The 20,318-nt window shown below is 46.2% G+C and overlaps 1 protein-coding gene across 1 annotated transcript in view; it reads left to right on the forward strand.

The window, feature by feature from the left end:
* The window catches only part of LOC121282464 (sodium/hydrogen exchanger 2-like), a 196,807-nt gene that overhangs the window by 136,044 nt on the left and 40,445 nt on the right, over positions 1-20,318 (forward strand). Inside the window, exon 9 of the mRNA XM_041196168.1 lies at positions 13,174-13,338. Coding sequence (XP_041052102.1) covers positions 13,174-13,338 — 165 coding nt within the window. The remainder of the gene's footprint in view (positions 1-13,173; positions 13,339-20,318) is intronic.

Genomic DNA, 20,318 nt, shown 5'->3' on the forward strand with positions numbered 1-20,318 from the left:
AGTCAGGGCACGATCCCACAATCAATGGATCAGATCTTAACTCTGCAGTCCTGCAACATGCAGTCGTGAATGACTGTGGACAATTAAACACCTAACAGCAAGAGGAGGAGGAGGCTCCATGAATATTCCCATTCTCAATGATGGAGGAGCCCAGCACATTAGTACAAAAGAGAAGGCTGAAGCCTTTGCAACAATCTTCAGCCAGAAGTGCCGAGTGGATGATCCATCTCGACCTCCTCCTGAGGTCCCTAGCATCACAGATGCCAGTCTTCAGCCAAATCAATCCACACCAAGTGATGTCAAGAAACAGCTGAAGGCACTGGATACTGCAAAGGCTGTGGGTCCTTCAACATTCTAGTATTACTACCTAAATCTTGTGCTGCAGAACTAGCTGCTCCCCTAGCCAAGCTGTTCCAGTACAGCTACAACTCTGGCATCTATCCAGCATTGTGGAAAATCGCCCAGGTATGTCCTGTTCACAAAAAGCAGCACAAATCTGACCTGGCTAATTACTACCCCTTCAGTCTACTCTTAATCATCAGCAAAGTGTTGGAAGGGGTTAGCAGCAATGCTATCAAACTACACTTAGCAATAAGCTGCTCACTGACACTCAGTTTGGGCTCTGCCAGGGCCACTCAGCTCATGATCTCATTACAGCCTTAATCCAAACATGAAAAGAAGAATTGAGCTCAAGAGGTGAGATAGGAGTGACTGCCCTTGATATATTGGCAGCATTTAACTGATTATGAAGTCAAGGCGCCCTAGAAAAGCTAGAGTCAATGGGAATCAGGGGGAAAACACTCCACTAGTTGGAGCCATACCTAGCATCAAGGAAGATGGTTGTGGTTGTTGCAGGACAATCATCTCAGTCCCAAGAAATCATCACAGGCATTCGTCAGGGTAGAGTCCTAGGCCCAACCATCTTCAGCTGCTTCAACAATGATCTTCCCGCCATTGTAAGTTCAGAAGTGGGGATGTTCGCTGATGATTGCACAATGTTCAGCACCATTCATGACTGAAGCATCCGTGTCCATTTGCAGAAAGACCAGGACAACGTTCAGGCTTGGGCTGACAAAGGCAAGTAACATTCGCGCCACACAAGTGTCAGGCAATGACCATCTCCAACAAGAGAGAATTTAACCATTGCCCCTTGACCTTCATCCTGGGGATTACCATTGATCAGAAAGTGAACTGGACTAGCCATATAAAGACTGTCGCTACAAGAATAGGTCTGATGTTGGGAATTCTGTGGTGAGTAACTCACCTCCTGACACCCCAAAGCCTGTCCACCCTCTGCACGGCAGAAGTCAGGAGTGTGATGGAACACTCTGAATGAGTGCAGATTCAACAACACTCAAGAAACTCAACACCAGCTAGGTCAAAGCTGCCTGCTTGATTGGCACCACATTCACAAACATTCACTCCCTCCACTACTGACACACAGTGGCAGCAGTGTGTACCATCTACAAAATGCCTTACAACAGCTCACCATGCCTCCTTTGGTGGCACCTTCCAAATCCACAACCTCTACCACCTGCAAGGACAAGGGCAACAGATGCATGGGAACACCACCATCTGCCAGTTCCCCACCATCCTTGTTTGGAAATATATTGCCGTTCCTTCACTGTCGCTGGGTCAAAATCCTGGAACTCAGTCCCTAACAGCACTCTGGGCGTAACTATGCCACGTGGACTGCAGCAGTTCAAGAAGGCAGCTCACTCTCACCTTCTCAAGGGCAATCATGGATTGGCAATAAATGCTAGCCCAGCCAGAGATGTCCACACTCCCTGAACAAATAAATTTTAAAAAGCCTCAGTATCATTTCACTCTTGGGCTAGGGGTCAATTGCATGGCAGTGGGAGTGTTGAGGGCCTGTGTAATGTGAACTCAACTCTAATATTTAAAGAGTAAATCCAAAGGTGGAATTTGGAGATGTTGAGAGTTGGAAGTAAGAGAAGAAGAACATTGACAATGGATTCAGGATGGTCAAAGGTGGTATCCAGCTTTAATGAGGCCTCCCATGATGTAATGCTGCAGGCAGTGATGAACCAGAGAGTTTTGGCAGAATTTTAACTGCCAAAGGGAGGCAGGTTCAGCAGATTCAGCGGTGATGGGAGTGGGGGTGTGGTGGTTTGAAGCTATGAAAAGAGTACTTGGGTCTAGAACACGACATGCTCCTACCCACTTCTGAGTTTAACTCAAACGAGTTTGCAGGCAAACAAGCAAATCCATGGAGCTATCGGGTAAGTAATTAAATATTTAGAAAAATGATTAACTGAGATTTTAACCCCGCATCCTGGGTTAACCAGCTAATGCATGGCTTTCCAAGCTACGTGGAACTCACCAGGGTCAACAAGGCAAGATTACAGAGGAAATTCACTGATCAGTGAAACTGGTAGGCTGGGAAGGCTTTAAAATATGAAATTGCAAAGCTTGTGGCCTGCCACTGTGAAAGGTTCATGTTCACATACCTTGCTTCTTTGCTTTGAAGGCCATTTCTACCTTTTAGGAAGTATTTTCATATGCCTTGGTGTTAACTCACCTTGATCTCTATTTCCCTGCTGCCAGCCTTCACTGCATGGGAGCCTCCTATGTAGTAGAAACCCAGGCCCCTGAGAAGGAGCAACAGGAGCAGTCACCCCAAGAGCCACACTAACACCAGCAGTACCACAGAGCCAAGACACTCCACAGGGCACAAGGGATAGGCACAGAGATCTAGTTCAAAGGAGGTGATAACTCCAGCAAATGGTATACAGAGGGAGGATCAGCTTCCTCGCTCAGACTGAGCAACAGCACCTCAGGAGCTCTAGGCTTTCACAGCAGGTCACTGCTGACATTTGCAAATTCCTGGAACAAGGCTTCCTTCCAAAATGGCAGACCATGATAAGGGAAACAGACGTGGCAGATAACCAAGTGCATGCTGGTCTTTTCTATTTCCTTGACTGCACTAGCCTTCACAGACAAGATTCTCTGCAGCCATTTTGATTCCTGCCGGGGTCCCGTTAAATAGAGGTCCTTCATTGGCAGAATGTGGGTAGTCATCAAGAAACAGGTTCCTGAACTGTTACCAGCCCCTATGCTGCAGGGGGGTCTATTAAGATAAAATTCCACCCATTCTCTTCCGAAGCAATGGGTGGAAGAAACCTGATATTTCCACAAGGAAGACATGTCTGGAGGGGTCCAGGAGGTCAGTGATAGAATCTTAGTACCATGTATCTGGATTCAGTGCAGGAAGTGCTTTAATAACCTAACCAGGTCAGGAAAAGTGAATATCATTGGGTACATCCTGTCATGTGCATCAATCTAATTCCTCATCCTTTTGCACCATTACACCACTCCTTACACTGAATTACCTTGCAAACACACCATCCTCTATGTACTTTCTCAAATCCCCATTGATGCACGAAGCACCCTGATCCTTAGGCAATTTGATGCCTCTTTCTGACAGTCACCTTCACTCAGTACAATGCACCCATTGGGTGAACATGTCATTACCCTCACTCACTGGCACACCCACAGTGCTGTTAGGAATTAAGAGATTTCCAGGATTTTGACAGTGAAGGAGTGGCGATATTGTTGCAAATCAGGATGGTGTGTGGCTTGGTGGGGAACTTGCAGGTGGTGGTGTTTGAGATAGGATCATCATAATGATAAGCTCTGACATTCCTACCTTGTTAGAACTAATTCATATCTTTACTCTGTGCCAGGGCTTGCACACATGCAACAGGACTCCATGGACCTCAAAGACAATGAATCCTCATAGTGCTGATTCCTTCTGAGTGTACACCATCATAGGACAGCAGCTCAGATACTCACATTTGAGATAGGGACCAGTTAGAGGGAGATTTGGGATTTCACCTGATGCCAAATTAACACGATTAGGATGGTGGTGACAATGAGGTAATGGAGAATCCTCATCAAAGGGCTCAGCCCTCTCCAAGCTCTGCTTAGCTGTAACCTGGGAGCAGGAGCAGAGAGTGTGTGTTAGAAGCATACTGACCACAATTACAGAGAGAATGGAACAGGCCGCCTCAAACTTGTGTGGGTTGATGCCACATGGCATTGCAACACTCTGTACATGAATAGTGGTCAACTTCATAGAAGTTTAATCACAGCTATTAAATAAGGCTATGCATGTGTTGACCATGTACATACAATTTCTCAGGGCAGAATTTTCCGCTCGGCGTGTGGGTGTGTGCCAGATATGCTCGAGGGTGAAATAGCTTATGATGATGTCGGAAAAGTGTTCCAATGTCATTGCGCACTCGCGTGATATTTTGGTCAATGGGAACACACGAGAGTCGGCAGCACACCCGCCGACAATTAAGAGGCCTATCAAGGCCATTGAAATATTAATTAGCAGGGATTTTTCGCTGCCCACCGAACCTTACGGTTGGCGGGTGGGCGATTCAGCCAGGTGGCCTTTGCATTTTTCAGAAAATCTCATCCAAGGGTGGGATGAGATTTCCGTAAGTAAATGAATAAAAAACCTATGCACAGAATTTTTATAACTTCCATCAATAGTTGACGCATTCTGAATGTGGACATTTTTTCCGGATTTTAAATTCTGTCTTTGCTGATTTTAAATTTGTCAGCTCCCTGCCTCAGCTCACTCTCTTCCCACCCTAACCCGACAGCGTTGAGTCTTTCAGCACATCTTTAACTCATGCAGGCTGTTAATAGACCAACCTGTGTGAAATCGCGGTCGGGGGCCGATTGTGGGTGGGGGCTCTGATCATGGCTGCCCGCCAACTTGAAAATTCTACCCTGGGTGTCAAATTATCTGGCATCTTTAATAAGAGGACAGATACCTTAGCCTTGACCTTACATTACCTCACTGATCGGCAGCAGGTTGCTGTCCAGCAGAGGGCAAGCAGTGAAGCTGGCTAATGAGAAGAATGATGGTGAAAGGGGATGTGGAAGTGGGGAGTTATCAATATGTGTGTTCAGATGGCTGAGTTTTCCCCTGCACAGGTGCAGGCGGAGCAGCTCTTGGAGGGGGTCCTCACAGGCTCCAAAACCCAGAGAACATTGGCCAAGAGTACCTCGACAGTCAGCACGGGGATGTGGACAATCTGGCTCTACCTCTGCTGAAGCTGCAGGTTGTTTCATGTAGAAAAGGAAGGGAAAAGTTTTGTACCTGCACAAGCCGTGTGGGTGTATGAGAAAATGTTGTTGTAAAGTTTCTGTTCTTTTGTAGAATCACATAAATCTTATTATTTTGTACCATTTGCCCATCCTGCCCATTCTTGTTGTTGTTGCCTTTTCACTAGCTTGATGTTGATTGGAAAAAGGGCGTTAGCAGGACCAGTGAATGTCCAAGAGGAAGTTAGTGTTTTGCAATACTGTTTTGTATGTGGCTTCTTTGGGTAGTGGGGGAGGAGTGGCCTCTGCATATGATTCTGGCATGGGTCCAGTGATGGTAACTAACTGAACCTTCGATTAATATGGGCACTCCTATCATCTGTGGCAGCAGTGCTCCAGCTGGGAGTGCACTGGCTTCCTCCACATCTTCTCCTTTCCCTCCTGCTCCTCAGAAACGTCTGCAAGTAATGTACATTCAGGACCTTGCTCTTCCTGCAGCTCTAACCCTCACTGCTGTGCAGAAGCATAGCATGACACAACCACTCTGTAAACCCTAGCTGGTGAGTACTAACGGGTACCTCCAGATCTGTCCCAGTACCTGAAGCACATCTTCAGCATGCCAATGGTGGCTCAGTAACACATCTGGTGGTCATATGGCTTTCAATGTAATACTCCCAGTCCTCATTGGTCAGGTTTCTGACTGGTGTCACCAGACAAACTTGAAGTGGGTATCCTTTGCTACTTAAGAATCACTCATTAAGTCAGCTTGAAAGTTTGAAGCACTGCAAGAAGTTGGAGTGCCATGAGATTAAAGAAATCATAGTAACTCCCTGAGCATTTACACCTGTGTAAATGTCAGTTTGTGTTTTGGATATTAGCTTCACGTTGATGGAACACTTACTAGTAACTCTTTCGAGTACAAACCCGTTTCCATCTGTTTCAGATGAAGTTACATTGTTTCATAGCTTGCCATTGTGAGATTTGAATTCTTGATACTCTTTTGAGTAAACCTGTTTCCATCTGTTTCAGATGAAGTTACATTGTTTCATAGTTTGCCATTGTGAGATTTGAACTCTTGATCTGGGGGTTACAAACCCAGTACCATAACCACTTGGACACTTACTAGTAGCCCTTGTTGTTGATGAATATTCCTGAGTGATCTGGGGGCACCTGATTGTCATTTGCACACAACAGTGATGTCTCACACCTGCGGGAAGCTAACCAGAGACACAAACCAGAGAGTTACCCATGAAACGGGTGTATAGGCAGAGGAGGAGCTGTCAGAACAGCAGTGCTTCTGCAAGCTGATTAGGTGATGGCAGACGTCTGGAGTCTCTGACAGGAAAACCTGCTCCCCGCTGGGCCTGCTGACTATACGTTACCTGGAACTGTCAAAGTCACCATCATCCTCAACTTATATGTCTTTGGATCTTTCCAGAACCTACCATGACATATCTAAGATATGCTAATAGAATGCACATTAATGCATTAGGTAACATTGTAGGAACAATTGGCATAATTGGCAACCCTGGCAAAAAGCCATCAGTCACTTGTCTTGTGCATTTGTGGGACATTGACTGGGAAATCCTGGGTATGTCTCCCGCAGCACCGAATGATCAGAGGCAAAAATGGTGAGGGGATTGGTGATTTTGACAGTCACCAGTAGAACATAGGCCCCAGGTCCTTGTGATTGTACACCCGCTGCATATTGATGGATGAATATCTGTTGTGATTTATAAAAACTCCTAGTTGCCATGGCAGTGTTTGTATAGCACCCTCTATCTGGGACAATGCAGTCACTGAGGCGAAACCGAGTGGTCAGTGTCATCACAGAAAACCTTGGAAAACAAGCCATCTGTGAACTGCCTAATGCATTTACGTGCATTCTATTAGCATATCTTAGATATGTCATGGTAGATTCTGGAAAGGTCCATAGGCATACAGATTGACTATGATGGTGACTTTGACAGCCCCAGATATCGAATAGTCATCGGCTCCAGCAGGGAGCAGGTTTTCCTATCAGAGGCGCTGGAGTAGTGGTATTGTCATCGGACTGGTAATCCAGAGACCCAGGGTAATGCTTTGGGAACCTGGGTTGAATTCAGTAAAAAACTGGAATTAAAAGGCTAATGATGACCATTTAAAAAACACATTGTTAATTGTTGGCAAAACCCATTCAGTTCCCTAATACCCCTTAGGAAAGGAAACCTGCTGTCCTTACCTGGCCTGACCTGATGTGATTCCAGACCCACAGCAACGTGGTTGACTCTGAAATGGCCTAGCAAGCCACTCAGTTCAAGGCAATCAGGGATGGACAATAAATGCTGGCCCAGTCACGATGCCCACATCCCATGAACGAATAAAAAAAAATCACCCAATCAGCTTGCAGGAGCACTGCTGTTCTGACAGCAAGCACTCTGCCTATACTCCTCTGTTTCATGGGTAGCACCTCCTGCAAGCTGCACCTGTCTGCTGCTCTCCTCTGTGCACCTCTGCTCCCTGCTGTCCAGTTACAGATCTGTCAACAGTAGGCTGCAGCTTCTGCTGCTGGTCCTCGTCCAGGTTCTGTTGAAATATCGCTCCAACTCAACAAGCAGCATGTGTTAGTAAGCAGCCTGCCTCTCCAAGGTGGGGGGTCTAGCACAGTCAGACTGGTGTGCCCATGTTAAACACAGGTGTGGATTGGAACCGGCTTCCATAGGCACTTGTAATTTTGCCAACTTTAATATCAGTCTGCACGCAATACCACGTGCTCTTCCAGATTCAAATTCTCCCCATTCTGTCTGGATATACATCCAATGTAAGAGGAGACCCTGGAGTGTAATTACTATAGGTTCTTCTTCCCATTGAAGGGTTCCCTACAGTTCACTTATAAATACAAGGACAATATACTCACAACTATTATTTAGGAAATGACATGTTTAAAGTTGACAAGTTAAGTAAAGGGTGATCTGAATAATGAACTTATTTCAGTCAATAAATGGAACTTGTTCTCTCAAAAACAGTTCAAAGCATTTCCTATGTACTGGATTGTTTCTACTAAGCAGTGACAGCAGGTATGAGGGCGGTATGGGGAGGTGATGGCGTAGTGGTATTGTCGCTGGACTAGTAATCCAGACACCCAGGTTAATGCTCTGGGGACCAGGGTTTTAATCCTGCCATGGCAGATAGTGGAAATTGAATAAAAATCTAGAATTAAAAGTCTAGTGATGACCATGAAACCATTGTTGTAAAGACCCATTTGGTTCACTAATGCCCTTTGAGGAAGGAAATGCTGCCATTCTTAGCTGGTTTGGCCTACATATCACTCCAGACCCACAGCAATGCAGTTGATAATGATCTGATAATGATGCCACTCAGTTGCATCAAACCACTACAAAGTCTCAAAAAATGAATGAAACCGGACAGACCACCTGTCATTGACCTAGACACCAGAAACGACAATGGCAAACTCAGCCCTGTCAACCCTGCAAAGTCCTTCTAACATCTGGGGGCTTGTGCTAAAATTGGGAGAGCTGTCTCACAGAATAGTCAAGCAACAGCCTGTCATAGTCATCCTCATGGAATCATTTCTTAGAGATAATGACCCAGACTGCACCATCACCGTCCCTGGTATGTCCTGTCCCACTGGCAGGACAGACCCAGCAGAGGTGGCGGCACAGTCGTATACAGTCAGGAGGGTGTTGCCCTGGGAGTCCTCAACATCGACTCTGGACCTCATGAAGTCTCATGGCATCAGGTCAAAAATGGGCAAGGAGACCTCCTGCTGATAACCCTGTACCACCCTAAGCTGATGAATTAGTGCTCCTCCATGTCGAACACCACTTGGAGGAAACAAGGGCACAGAATGTATTCTGGGTGGCAAGGGCACAGAATGTACTCTGGGTGGGGAACCTCAATGTCCATCACCAAGAAAGACTCAGGAGCAACACTACTGACTGAGTAGCCGAGTCATAAATGACATAGCTGCTAGACTGGGTCTGCGGCAGTTGGTGATGGAACCAACGAGGGAAAAACATACTTGACCTCATCCTCACCAACCTGCCTGCCGCAGATGCATTGTCCATGACAGTATCGGTAGGAGTGACCACCGCACAGTCATTGTGGAGAAAATGTCCCACCTTCACATCCTTCTAGATGGTAGTGGTTATGGGTTTGGAAGGTGCTGTCTAAGGAGCCTTGGTGAATTCCTGCAGCACGTCTTGTAGATGGTATGCACTACTGCTACTGTGAGTGAATGTTTGTGGGTGGGCTGCCAATCAAGCAGGCTGCTTTGTCTAGACGTTGTTAAGCTTCTTGAGTATTGTGGGAGCTGCACTCATCCAGGCAAGTGGGGAGTATTCCATCATACTCCTGACTTGTGCCTTGTAGATGGTGGACAGGCTTTGGGGAGTCAGGGGATGAGTTAATCGCCACAGGATTCCTAGCCTCTGACCTGCTCTTGTGGCCACAGTATTTATATGTCTAGTCCAATTCAGTTTCTAGTCATACCTCTATTATGTTGTGTGGCACAATCACTGTGCTAAATGGAATAGATTTTAAGCAGAACTAGCAACTCAGACTGGGCATCCATGAGGCGCTGTGGGCCATCAGCAGCAGCAGAATTGAACTCGATCACAATCTGTAACCTCATGGCCCAGCATATCCCCCACTCTACCATTACAATCAAGCCAGGGGATCAACCCTGATTCAATGAAGAGTGCAGGAGGGCATGTCAGGAGCTGCACCAGGCATACCTAAAAATGAGGTATCAACCTGGTAAAGCTATACAGGACTACTTGCATTCCAAACAGCATAAGCAGCAAGTGATAGACAGGGCTAAGCAATCCCACAACCAACGGATCAGACCTAAGCGCTATAGTCGTGCCACATCCAGTCGTGAATGGTGGTGGACAATTAAACAACTCACTGGAGGAGGTGGCTCCACAAATATCCCCATCCTCTTTGATGGGAGTGCCCAGCACATTAGTGCAAAAGATAAGGCTGAAGCATTTGCCACAATCTTCAGTCAGAAGTGCCAAGGATGATCCATCTCAGTCTCCTCCGGAGGTCCCCAGCATCATAGATCCCAGTCTTCAGCCAATTCGATTCACTCCATGTGTTATAAAGAAATGGCTGAAGGCACTAGTTACTGCAAGGCTATGGGCCCTGACAATATTCCGGCAATAGCACTGAAGCCTTGTGCTCCAGAACTTGCCTCACCCGTAGACAAGTTGTTCCAGTACAGCTACAACACTGACATCTACCCAGCTATGTGGAAAATTGCCCAGGTATGTCCTGTCCACAAAAAGCAGGACAAATCCAACCTGGCCAGTTACTGCCGCATCAGTCTACTCTGGATCATCAGTAAAGTAATAGAAGGGGTCATCAACAGTGCTATCAAGCGGCACTTTCTTCGCAATAACCTGCTCACTGATGCCCAGTTTGGGATTCGCCAGAGCCACTCAGCTCCTGGCCTCATTACAGTCTTGGTTCAAGCATGGACAAAAGAGCTGAACTCCCGAGGTGAGGTGAGAGTGGCTGCCCTTGACATCAAGGCAGCATTTGACAGAGTGTGGCATCAAGGAGCCTTAGCAAAACTGGAGTCAGTGGGAATTGCGGGAAAACCCTCCAATGGTTGGAGCCATACCTAGCACAAAGGAAAGTGGTTGTAGTTGTTGGAGGTCAGTCATCTCAGCTCCAGGAAATCACTGCAAGAGTTCCTCAGGGTAATTTTCTCAGCCCAAACATCTTCAGCTGCTTCATCAATGACCTTCCTTCTGTCATGTTCGTTGATGATTGCACAATGTTCAGCACCATTCGTGACTCCTCAGATACTGAAGCAGTCCATGTCCAAATACAGCAAGACCTGGACAATATCCAGGGCTGACAAGTGGCAGGTAGTATTCGCACTAAACAACTGCCAGGCAATGACCATCTCCAGCAAGAGAGAATCTAAGCATCATCCCTTGACGTTCAATGGCATTACCTTCGCTGAATCCCCCACTATTAACATCCTGCGGGTTAACATTGACCAGAAACTGAACTGGACTAGCCATATAAATACTGTGGCCACAAGAGCAGGTCAGAGGCTAGGAATCCTGTGGCGATTAACTCATCCCCTGACTCCCCAAAGCCTGTCCACCATCTACAAGGCACAAGTCAGGAGTGTGATGGAATACTCCCCACTTGCCTGGATGAGTGCAGCTCCCACAACACTCAAGAAGCTTAACAACGTCTAGACAAAGCAGCCTGCTTGATTGGCAGCCCACCCACAAACATTCACTCCCTCCACCACTGACACAAATTAGCAGTAGTGTATACCAACTACAAGATGTGCTGCAGGAATTCACCAAGGCTCCTTAGACAGCACCTTCCAAATCCATAACCACTACCGTCTAGAAGGACAAGGAGAGCAGATAGATGGGAACACCACCACCTGGAAGTTCCCCTCCAAGTGACTCACCATCCTGACTTGAAAATATATCGCCCTTCCTTCACTGTCACTGGGTCAAAATCCTCGATCTCCATTCCTAACAGCACTGTGGGTGTACCTACACCACATGGACTGCAGCGCTTCAAGAAGGCAGCTCACCACCACTTTATCAAGGGCAACTAGGAAGGGGCAATAAATGCTGGCCCAGCCAGTGACACTCACAGCCCATGAATGATTTTAAAAAATGAAGGTTACACCCTTTTTAAGATCCCAAAAAGAGCATATTTCCAGCATTATCCCTAACACAACACAGGATTTTCCAGTCCCACCCACTGCTGGGGATCATCCAGTCCCACCAAAAGTCAAGGGATTTTTGAGTTGGCTGCCAAATCTCCAGCGCCGGTTCCTGCCACCACAGGGCCAGAAAATCCCCAGCCAGTGTTGCTTTGAATGTTTATGTTTTTGGAAGGAATCATGTTGGTCAAAACAGCAGAAAACTTCCTTGTTCCTCTTTAAATGGGGGCATGGGATCCTTCACACCTGAACCAGTGGAACAGGCAGAAAGGAACTCATATTAACCTCACAGCCAGAAGTTTAGTGCTTTGACAGTGCAGCACTCCCTCAGAAGTGCAGGGGATATCAACCAAAATTATGTGTTCAACTCCTGAATTGAAACTTGAATTCATGGTTTACTGACTCAGTGTGTAATGAATTTGGAGTGCAGGGCAAGTTTCTTGCAAGAAACAGTAAACTTTATTTACTGACTCCTGATGAAGCTACATGCTTGTACCAAGACCAGGGCTAGAAAGCTCTACCCTTAAGATTACCTGTGCTTAGGGCTGATTCGCCTACACAGTCACATAATCCCCATAACAGTATGAAAGGTTGAATTTACAATTACTAATTAGTGACATGAGTGTTAACACCAACACTGGTCTAAAATGTGCCTGAGAATTTATTCAATACATAGTGATAATGAACTGAACTCCTGAGGAGTGGTTCTGGGGCATCGTCACAGTCAGATAGAATTCTGCTTTAACTGATTGGTACAAAACTGCAGTTTCTGTCATAATTTCGGATTGTTTCAGTTTACAGTGATTGCAAACCAGAATCATACAGTGTAGAAGGGAAGCTATTTCACCCATTGTGCCTCTGCTGGCTCTTTTAATGAGTTATTCAATTAGTTTCTATTAGTTCTATCCCACATAGCTCTGCAAATTAATCCTTTTCAAGGATACATTCAATTCTCTTCTGAAAGTTACTAATTAGCCTGCTTGTGCCACCCTTTCAGGCTGTGCTTTTCAGATCATAACGATTCGCTGAACAACAAGAAATTCTCAACTCCCCTCTGGATCTTTTGCTAATCACCTTAAATCTGCATACTTTCATTATTGAACTCCTCCCAGTGGAAACAAGTTCCCCTTATTTACTCCATTAATACCCTTCATGCTGTTAAATGCCTCCATTAAATCTCCCCTTTATCTTTTGCTGTTCTAATTAAGTCTCCAATATTCATGATAATCGAAGTTTGCAAACCCAGCATTTTAATTTAATGCAGCAATCTTGTAGGACTAGGAAAGAGTTGGAACCGGTTGAGCTGTAGTTGGCCAAACACAGCTGAGATGGAACTGTTTCCAGAATTCCCATTAAATTTTTCTTTCAATTTCTTACAGATTTGAGAACTTCAACAATAAATATCTCAACAAGGTTTTCATCAGAGAGCAACATTTGTCAAAATCCAGCATTGTTGTTTTATACCAGAAACTGGAGAAGAAACACGCTATTGAGCTGGCAGAGGCAGGCCAGCTGGTTGGTGCACCATCCCTCGCTTCTCTCCAGTGAGTAGACTTCATGTTGTGAACTGAGCACTGTTTCATTTATCTTTGTGTTGTCCATCATGAAGTTCTGAATTATACTGGTTGGTAGTTCTTTGTAGAGTAAACCTGCCATGTTGGCTATTCAGCGCTATCAGGAAGAAGGCTCAATGAGAGGAATTGCGCAACGCCTTATATTTATAGTGGGTTTTTTTGTCACTCTATGGCTATCCTTACTGGTAGTCTGGAACACAGTTGTGGTGTTTAGCTGCTAACATGGGGGTGTGTCTAACCTTGCAGACCGTTTAAGGTCCTTTAAGGTTTCTACTTCCTCTTTACAATCCAGAATTATGCATTGGGGGAGGTGATGGCATTATGGTGTTTTCACTGGACTATTAATCCAGAGACCCAGGGTAATGCTCTGGGGACCTGGGTTTGGATCCCACCACGGCAGATGGTGGAATTCAAATTCAATAAACATCTGGAATTAAAAGTGTGATGGTAACCATAAAACCATTGTCAAGTGTTGTAAAAACCCTTCTGATTCGCAAATGCCCTTTAGGGAAGGAAACCTGCCATCTTGTCCACATGTGACTCCAGACCTCACAGCAATGTGTTTAAGACCTAACTGCCCTCTGAAATGGCCTAGCTGCCCATTCAGTTATTTCAAACTGCTAAAAAGTAGTCAGTAGGAAATGAAACCAGACAGAACACTTGGCATCGACCTAGGCATCAGAAGTGTCAACAGCAACCTCAGCCCTGTCAACCCTGCAAAGTCCTCCTTACTAACACCTGAGGGCTAGTACCAAAATTGGGAGAGCTGTCTCACAGACTGGTCAAGCAACAGCCTGACATAGTCATCCTTACAGAATCATGCCTTACAGATCATGTCCCATCACCATCCTGGGTATGTATATCCTGTCCCACCAGCAGGACAGACCCAGCAGAGCTGGAACCACAGTGGTATACAGTTGGGAGGGAGTTTCCCTGGGAGTCCTCAACATCGACTCTGGACCCCATGGAGTCTCACAGCTTCAGGTCAAACATGGACAAGGAAACATCCTCTGATTACCACGTCCTGTCCGCCCTCAGCTAATGAATCAGTATTCCTCCATGTTGAACACTACTTGGAGGAAACACTGTGGGTGGTAAGGGCACAGAATGTAGTCCCCATCATGAAGAGTGGCTTGGTAGCACCACTACTGACTGAGTCAGCCGAGTCCTAAAAAACATAGCTGCTAGACTGGGTCTGTGACAGGTAGTGATGAAAAACATACCTGACCTCATCTTCACCAACCTGCCTGCTGCAGATACATCTGTCCAAGACAGTATTGGTTGGCATGACCACTGCACAGTCATTTTGGAGACAAAGTCTCTTATTCACATTGAGGACACTCTCCATTGTGTTGTGTGGCACTACCAGCATGCTAAATGGGATAGATTTCAAATAGATCTATCAGTAAAAGACTAGGCAACCATGAGGTGCCGTGGGCCATCAGTAGCAGCAGGATTGTACTCAACCACAATCTCTAACCGCATGTGCTGGCATATCCCCCACTCTTCCATTACCATCAAGTGAGGAGATTAATCCTGGTTCAATGAAGAGTGCAGGAAGGCATGCCAGGAATAGCACCAGGCATACATAAAAATGAGGTGTCAACCTAGTGAAGCTATATCACAAGACTACTAGCATTCCAAACAGCATAAGCAGCAATTAAACAACTCACTGGAGGAGGAGGGTCCACAAATATGCCCATCCCCAATGATGGAGGAGCCCAGCACATCAGTGCAAAAGATAAGGCTAAAGCATTTGCAACAATCTTCAGCCAGAAGTGTTGAGTGGATGATCCATCTCAGCTTCCTGCAGAGGTCCCCAGCATCACAGATGCCAGTCTTCAACCAATTTGATTCACTCCATGTGATATCAAGAAACAGCTGAAGGCACTGGGTACCTCAAAGGTTATGGGCCCTGACGATATTCTGGCAATTGTGCTGAAGACTTGTGCTCCAGCACTTGCTGCGCCCTGAGCAAAGCTGTTCCAGTACAGCTACAATACTGGCATCTATCTGGCTATGTGGAAAATTGCCTAAGACATCTTGTACACAAAAAGCAGGACAAATCCAACCCAACCAATTACCACCCCATCAGTCTACTTTCGATCATCAGTGATGGAAGAGTTAATCAACAGTGCTTTCAAGCTGCACTTCCTTAGCAATGACCTGTTCACTGCCACTCAGTTTGGGTTCCACCAGGGTCACTCAGCTCCTGACCTCATTACAGCCTTGGTCAAACATGGACGAAAGAGCTGAGCTTCCGAGGTGAGGTGAGTGACTGCCCTTGACATCAAGGCAGCATTTGACCGAGTGTGGCATCAAGGAGCCCTGTCAAAACAGAAGTCAGTGGGAATCAGGGGGAAAACTCCCCACTGATTGGAGTCATACCTAGCACAAAGGAAGATGGTTGTGGTTTTTGGAGGTCAGTCATTTCAGCTCCAGGACATCACTGCAAGAGTTCCTCAGGGTAGTGCCCTGGGACCAACCATCTTTATCTGCTTCATCAATGACCTTCCTTCCATCATAAGGTCAGAAGTAGGGATGTTCACTGATGATTCAGATCCATTCACAACTCCTCAGATACTAAAGCAGTCCATGTCCAAATGCAGCAAGACCTGGACAATATCCAAGCTTGGGCCGACAGTTGCAAGTAACATTGGCACCACACAAATGTCAGACAATGACCATCTCCAACAAGAGAGAATCTAACCATCGCTCCTTGATGTTCAATGGCATTACCATTGCTGAATCCCCCACCATCAACATCCTGGGATTACCACTGACCAGAAACTGAACTGGATTAGCCATAAAAATATTCTGGTTACAAGAGCAGGTCAGAAGCTAGGAATCCTATGGCGAGTAACTCACTTCCTGACTCCCCAAAGCCTGTCTACCATCTACAAGGCACAGGTCAGGAGTGCGATGGAATACTCTCCACTTGCCTGAAAGAGTGCAGCTCCAACAGCACTCAAGAAGCTTGACACCATCCAGGACAAAGCAGCCCACTTGATTGGCACCCCAACCACAAATTCACTCCCTCCACCACCAACTCACAGTAGCAGCAGTGTGCACCATCTACAAAATACACTGCAGGAACTCACCAAGGCTCCTTAGACAGCACCTTCCAAACCCACAACTACTACCATCTAGAAGGATAAGGGCAGCAGATACATGGGAACACCATCACCTGGAAGATCCCCTCTAAGCCACTCAGTATCCTGACATGGACATATATCACTGTTCCATCACTGTCGCTGGGTCAAAATCCTGGACCTCTCTCCCTAACAGCACTCTGGGTGTACGTACACCACAGGGACTGTAGAGTTTCAAGAAGGCAGCTCACCACCACCTTGTTCTCAGGGTCAATTAGTGATGGGCAATAAACGCTGACCTAGCCAGCGATGCCCTCACCCCATGAATGAATTTAAAAGTGATGTGTCATTGGCCAGCATGTTCAGCAAGTATATCTGTGTTTTGGCCAAAAATTAAGATTTGGGAAAGAAAGACAGGCAGAAAGAGAAACAGAAAGATAACCTTGGATAAGCAACGTACCTAACTTGTTCAACAAACAAAGCTTATGCTGATTTGGACTGAAGTTACATGTACAATAAAGTTATAACTTGGAATGAAAACTTTGCACTGATGCTAAAATTGATGATTTATTGGAATATAAATTAGTCTCAGGCAGAATACCAGGCAATGACTATCTCCAATAAGAGAGAATATAAACAGCCCTTTTTACGTTCAATAGAATTAGCGTTGCTGAATCCCTCACCATCAGCTGCAGGTATTACCATTGGCCAGAACCTTAGCTAGACCAGCCACATAAATACAATGGCTGCAAGATAAGATCAGGGGTTGGAATTCTGCAGCAAGTAACTCACCCACTGACTGCCCAAAGCCTATTCACCATCCCCAGGGCACAAGTGGGAGTGTGATGGAATACTGTCCGTTTGCTGGGATGAATGTGGTTCCAACAACACTCAAGGAGCTCAACACCATCCCCAATCACACTTGGTCAGCAACCGATCCACCAACTTAAACATTCAGTCCCTCCTCCATCAGTGCACAGTGGAAGCCAGGTAAACCATCTACAAGATGTACTGAGACAACTCACCAAGCCTCCTTTGACAACAGCTTCCAAATTTACATATACACCTAGAAGCACAAAGGCAGCAGACACATGGGAATACCATCACCTGTAAATTCCCTCGCAAGTCACACATCATCCTGACTTGGAACTACTCAACAGGTCTGACAGCATCTGCGGAGAGGAATACAGTTAATGTATCAAATCCGTATGACTCTTCATCAGAACTAAAGAAAAATAGAAATGAGGTGAAATATAAGCTGTTTGAGGGGGTTGGGACAGGTGAAGCTGGACAGAGGGCCAGTGATAGGTGGAGGCAAAGAAGAGATTGCCAAAGATGTCATAGACAAAATGACAAAAGGGTGTTGACGGTGGTGATATTAGCTAAAGATGTGCTAATGGTGACATTAAGGGTAGAAAACAGGACGAACTAGTGACAGATGGCCATGGTTGGGGTGGGATAGGGGGAAGGGATCGAAATAGGCTAAAAGGTAGAGATAAAACAATGGATGGAAATAAATTTTAAAACAATAATAGACATAGGTGGGAAAAGAAAAATATATTTTAAAAATATATAAATTATTAGAAAAAAGAGGGACCGGAAAGGGGATGGGGATGGAGGGTTCATAATCTGAAGTTGTTGAACTCAATGTTAAGCCCGGAAGGCTGTAAAGTGTCTAATCGGAAAATGAGGTGCAGTTCCTCCAGTTTGCGTTGAGCTTCACTGGACATTGCAGCAGGCCAAAGACAGACATTTGGGCATGAGAGCAGGGTGGTGTATTGAAATGGCAAGTGACAGGGAGGTCTGGGTCATGCTTGTGGACAGACGGAAGGTGTTCCGCAAAGCAGTTACCCAGTCTGCGTTTGGTCTCTCCAATGTAGAGGAGACCACATTGGGAGCAGTGAATGCAGTAAACTAAATTGAAGGAAGTGCAAGTGAAGTGCTGCTGCAATTGAACGGAGTGTTTGGGCCCTTGGACGACGAGGAGGGGGGAAGTAAAGGGGCAGGCATTGCATCTTCTGTGGTTGCATGGGAAGGTACCGTGGGAGGGGGTTGAGGTGTAGGGGGTGATGGAGGAGTGGACCAGGGTGTCCCGGAGGAAATGGTCCCTATGGAATGCCAACAGGGGGGTGAGGGGAAGATGGGTTTGGTGGTGGCATTATGCTGGAGTTGGCTGAAATGGCGCAGGATGATCCTTTGAATGCGGAGGCCGATGGGGTGATAAGTGAGGACAAGGGGGACCCTATCATGGTCTTGGGAGGGAGAAGAAGGTGTGAGGGCAGATGCGCGGGAGATGGGCCGGACATGGTTGAGGGCCCTGTTAACCACCATGGGTGGAAAACCTCGATTAAGGAAGAAGGAAGACATGTCAGAAGAACTGTTTTGGAAAGTGGCATCATCAGAACAGATGCAACGGAGGCGAAGGAACTGAGAGAATGGGATTCCTTAGAGGAAGTAGGGTGTGAGGAGCTGTAGTCGAGGTAGCTGTGGGAGTCAGTAGGCTTGTAATGAATATTGGTGGGCAGTCTGCCACCAGAAATTGAAGCAGAGAGGTCAAGGAAGGGGAGGGAAGTGTCAGTGATGGACCATGTGAAAATGATGGAGGGGTAGAAATTGGAAGCAAAATTAATAAATATTTCCAGGTCCAGATGAGACCATGAAGCGGCACTGAAGCAGTCATCGATGTACTAGGGAAAGAGTTGTGGGAGGGGGCCTGAGGAGGACTGGAACAAGGATTGTTCCACATATCACATAAAGAGGCAGGCATAACTGGGGCCCATGCAGGTACCCATAGCCACACCTTTTATTTGGAGGAAGTGAGACGAGCTTAAGGAGAAACTGTTCAGTGAGAGAACAAGTTCAATCAGACGGAGGAGAGTAGTGGTGGATGGGGATTGTTTGGGCCTCTGTTCGAGGACGAAGCGGAGAGCCCTCAGACCATCCTGGTGGGGCTTGGAGGTGTAGAGGGATTGGACATCCATGGTGAAGAGGAGGTGGTTGGGACCAGGGAACTGGAAATTATTGATATGATGCAGGGCATCAGAGGAATCGCAGATATGGGTGGGAAGAGACTGGACAAGGGGAGAGAGAATGGAATCAAGATAGCAAGAAATGAGTTCCGTGGGGCAGGAACAGGTTGACACGATCGGTCTGCCGGGATCGGCTGTCACTTGCTCGTCCTGTTTTCTACCCTTAATGTCACCGTAAGCACATCCTTTAGCTAATATCACCACCACCAACACCCCTTTGTCCTTTTGTCTATGACATCTTTGGCAATCTCTTCTTTGCCTCCACTGGCCCTCTATCCAGCTCTACCCGTCCCACCCCCCTCAAACAGCTTATATTTCACCTCATTTCTATTTTTCTTTAGTTCTGATGAAGAGTCATACGGACTCGAAGTGTTAACTGTCTTCCTCTGCACAGATGCTGTCAGACCTGCTGAGTTTTTCCAGCTATTTTTGTTTTTGTTTCAGATTTCCAGCATCTGCAGTATTTTGCTTTTATCTGACTTGGAACTATATTGCCATTCCTCCATTACTATTGGGTCAAAATCCTGGAACTCCCTCCCTCACAGCACTGTGGGTCTACCTACACACACCATATGGACTGCAAAATTCAAATAGGGTAGCTCACCACTCTCAAAGGAAATTAGGGATGCGTAGCAAATGTTGGCCTTACCAGCAATGTTCACATAAACTGTTGGAGAGTACTTAAACTAGTGTGGCAGCGGGATGGGATCCTAAGAGTAGAATTAGATAGGTCAGGTTCATATCAGAAAAATGGAGGTAGAACATTAGCTAGGGGCATTGTGATAGACATGGAGTTACAGGAGAAGCAAAGTTTAAAAAGTGTCCAACA

This window comes from Carcharodon carcharias, chromosome 9 (assembly GCF_017639515.1).
Source record: "Carcharodon carcharias isolate sCarCar2 chromosome 9, sCarCar2.pri, whole genome shotgun sequence".
In the NCBI taxonomy this organism is placed as follows: domain Eukaryota; kingdom Metazoa; phylum Chordata; class Chondrichthyes; order Lamniformes; family Lamnidae; genus Carcharodon; species Carcharodon carcharias.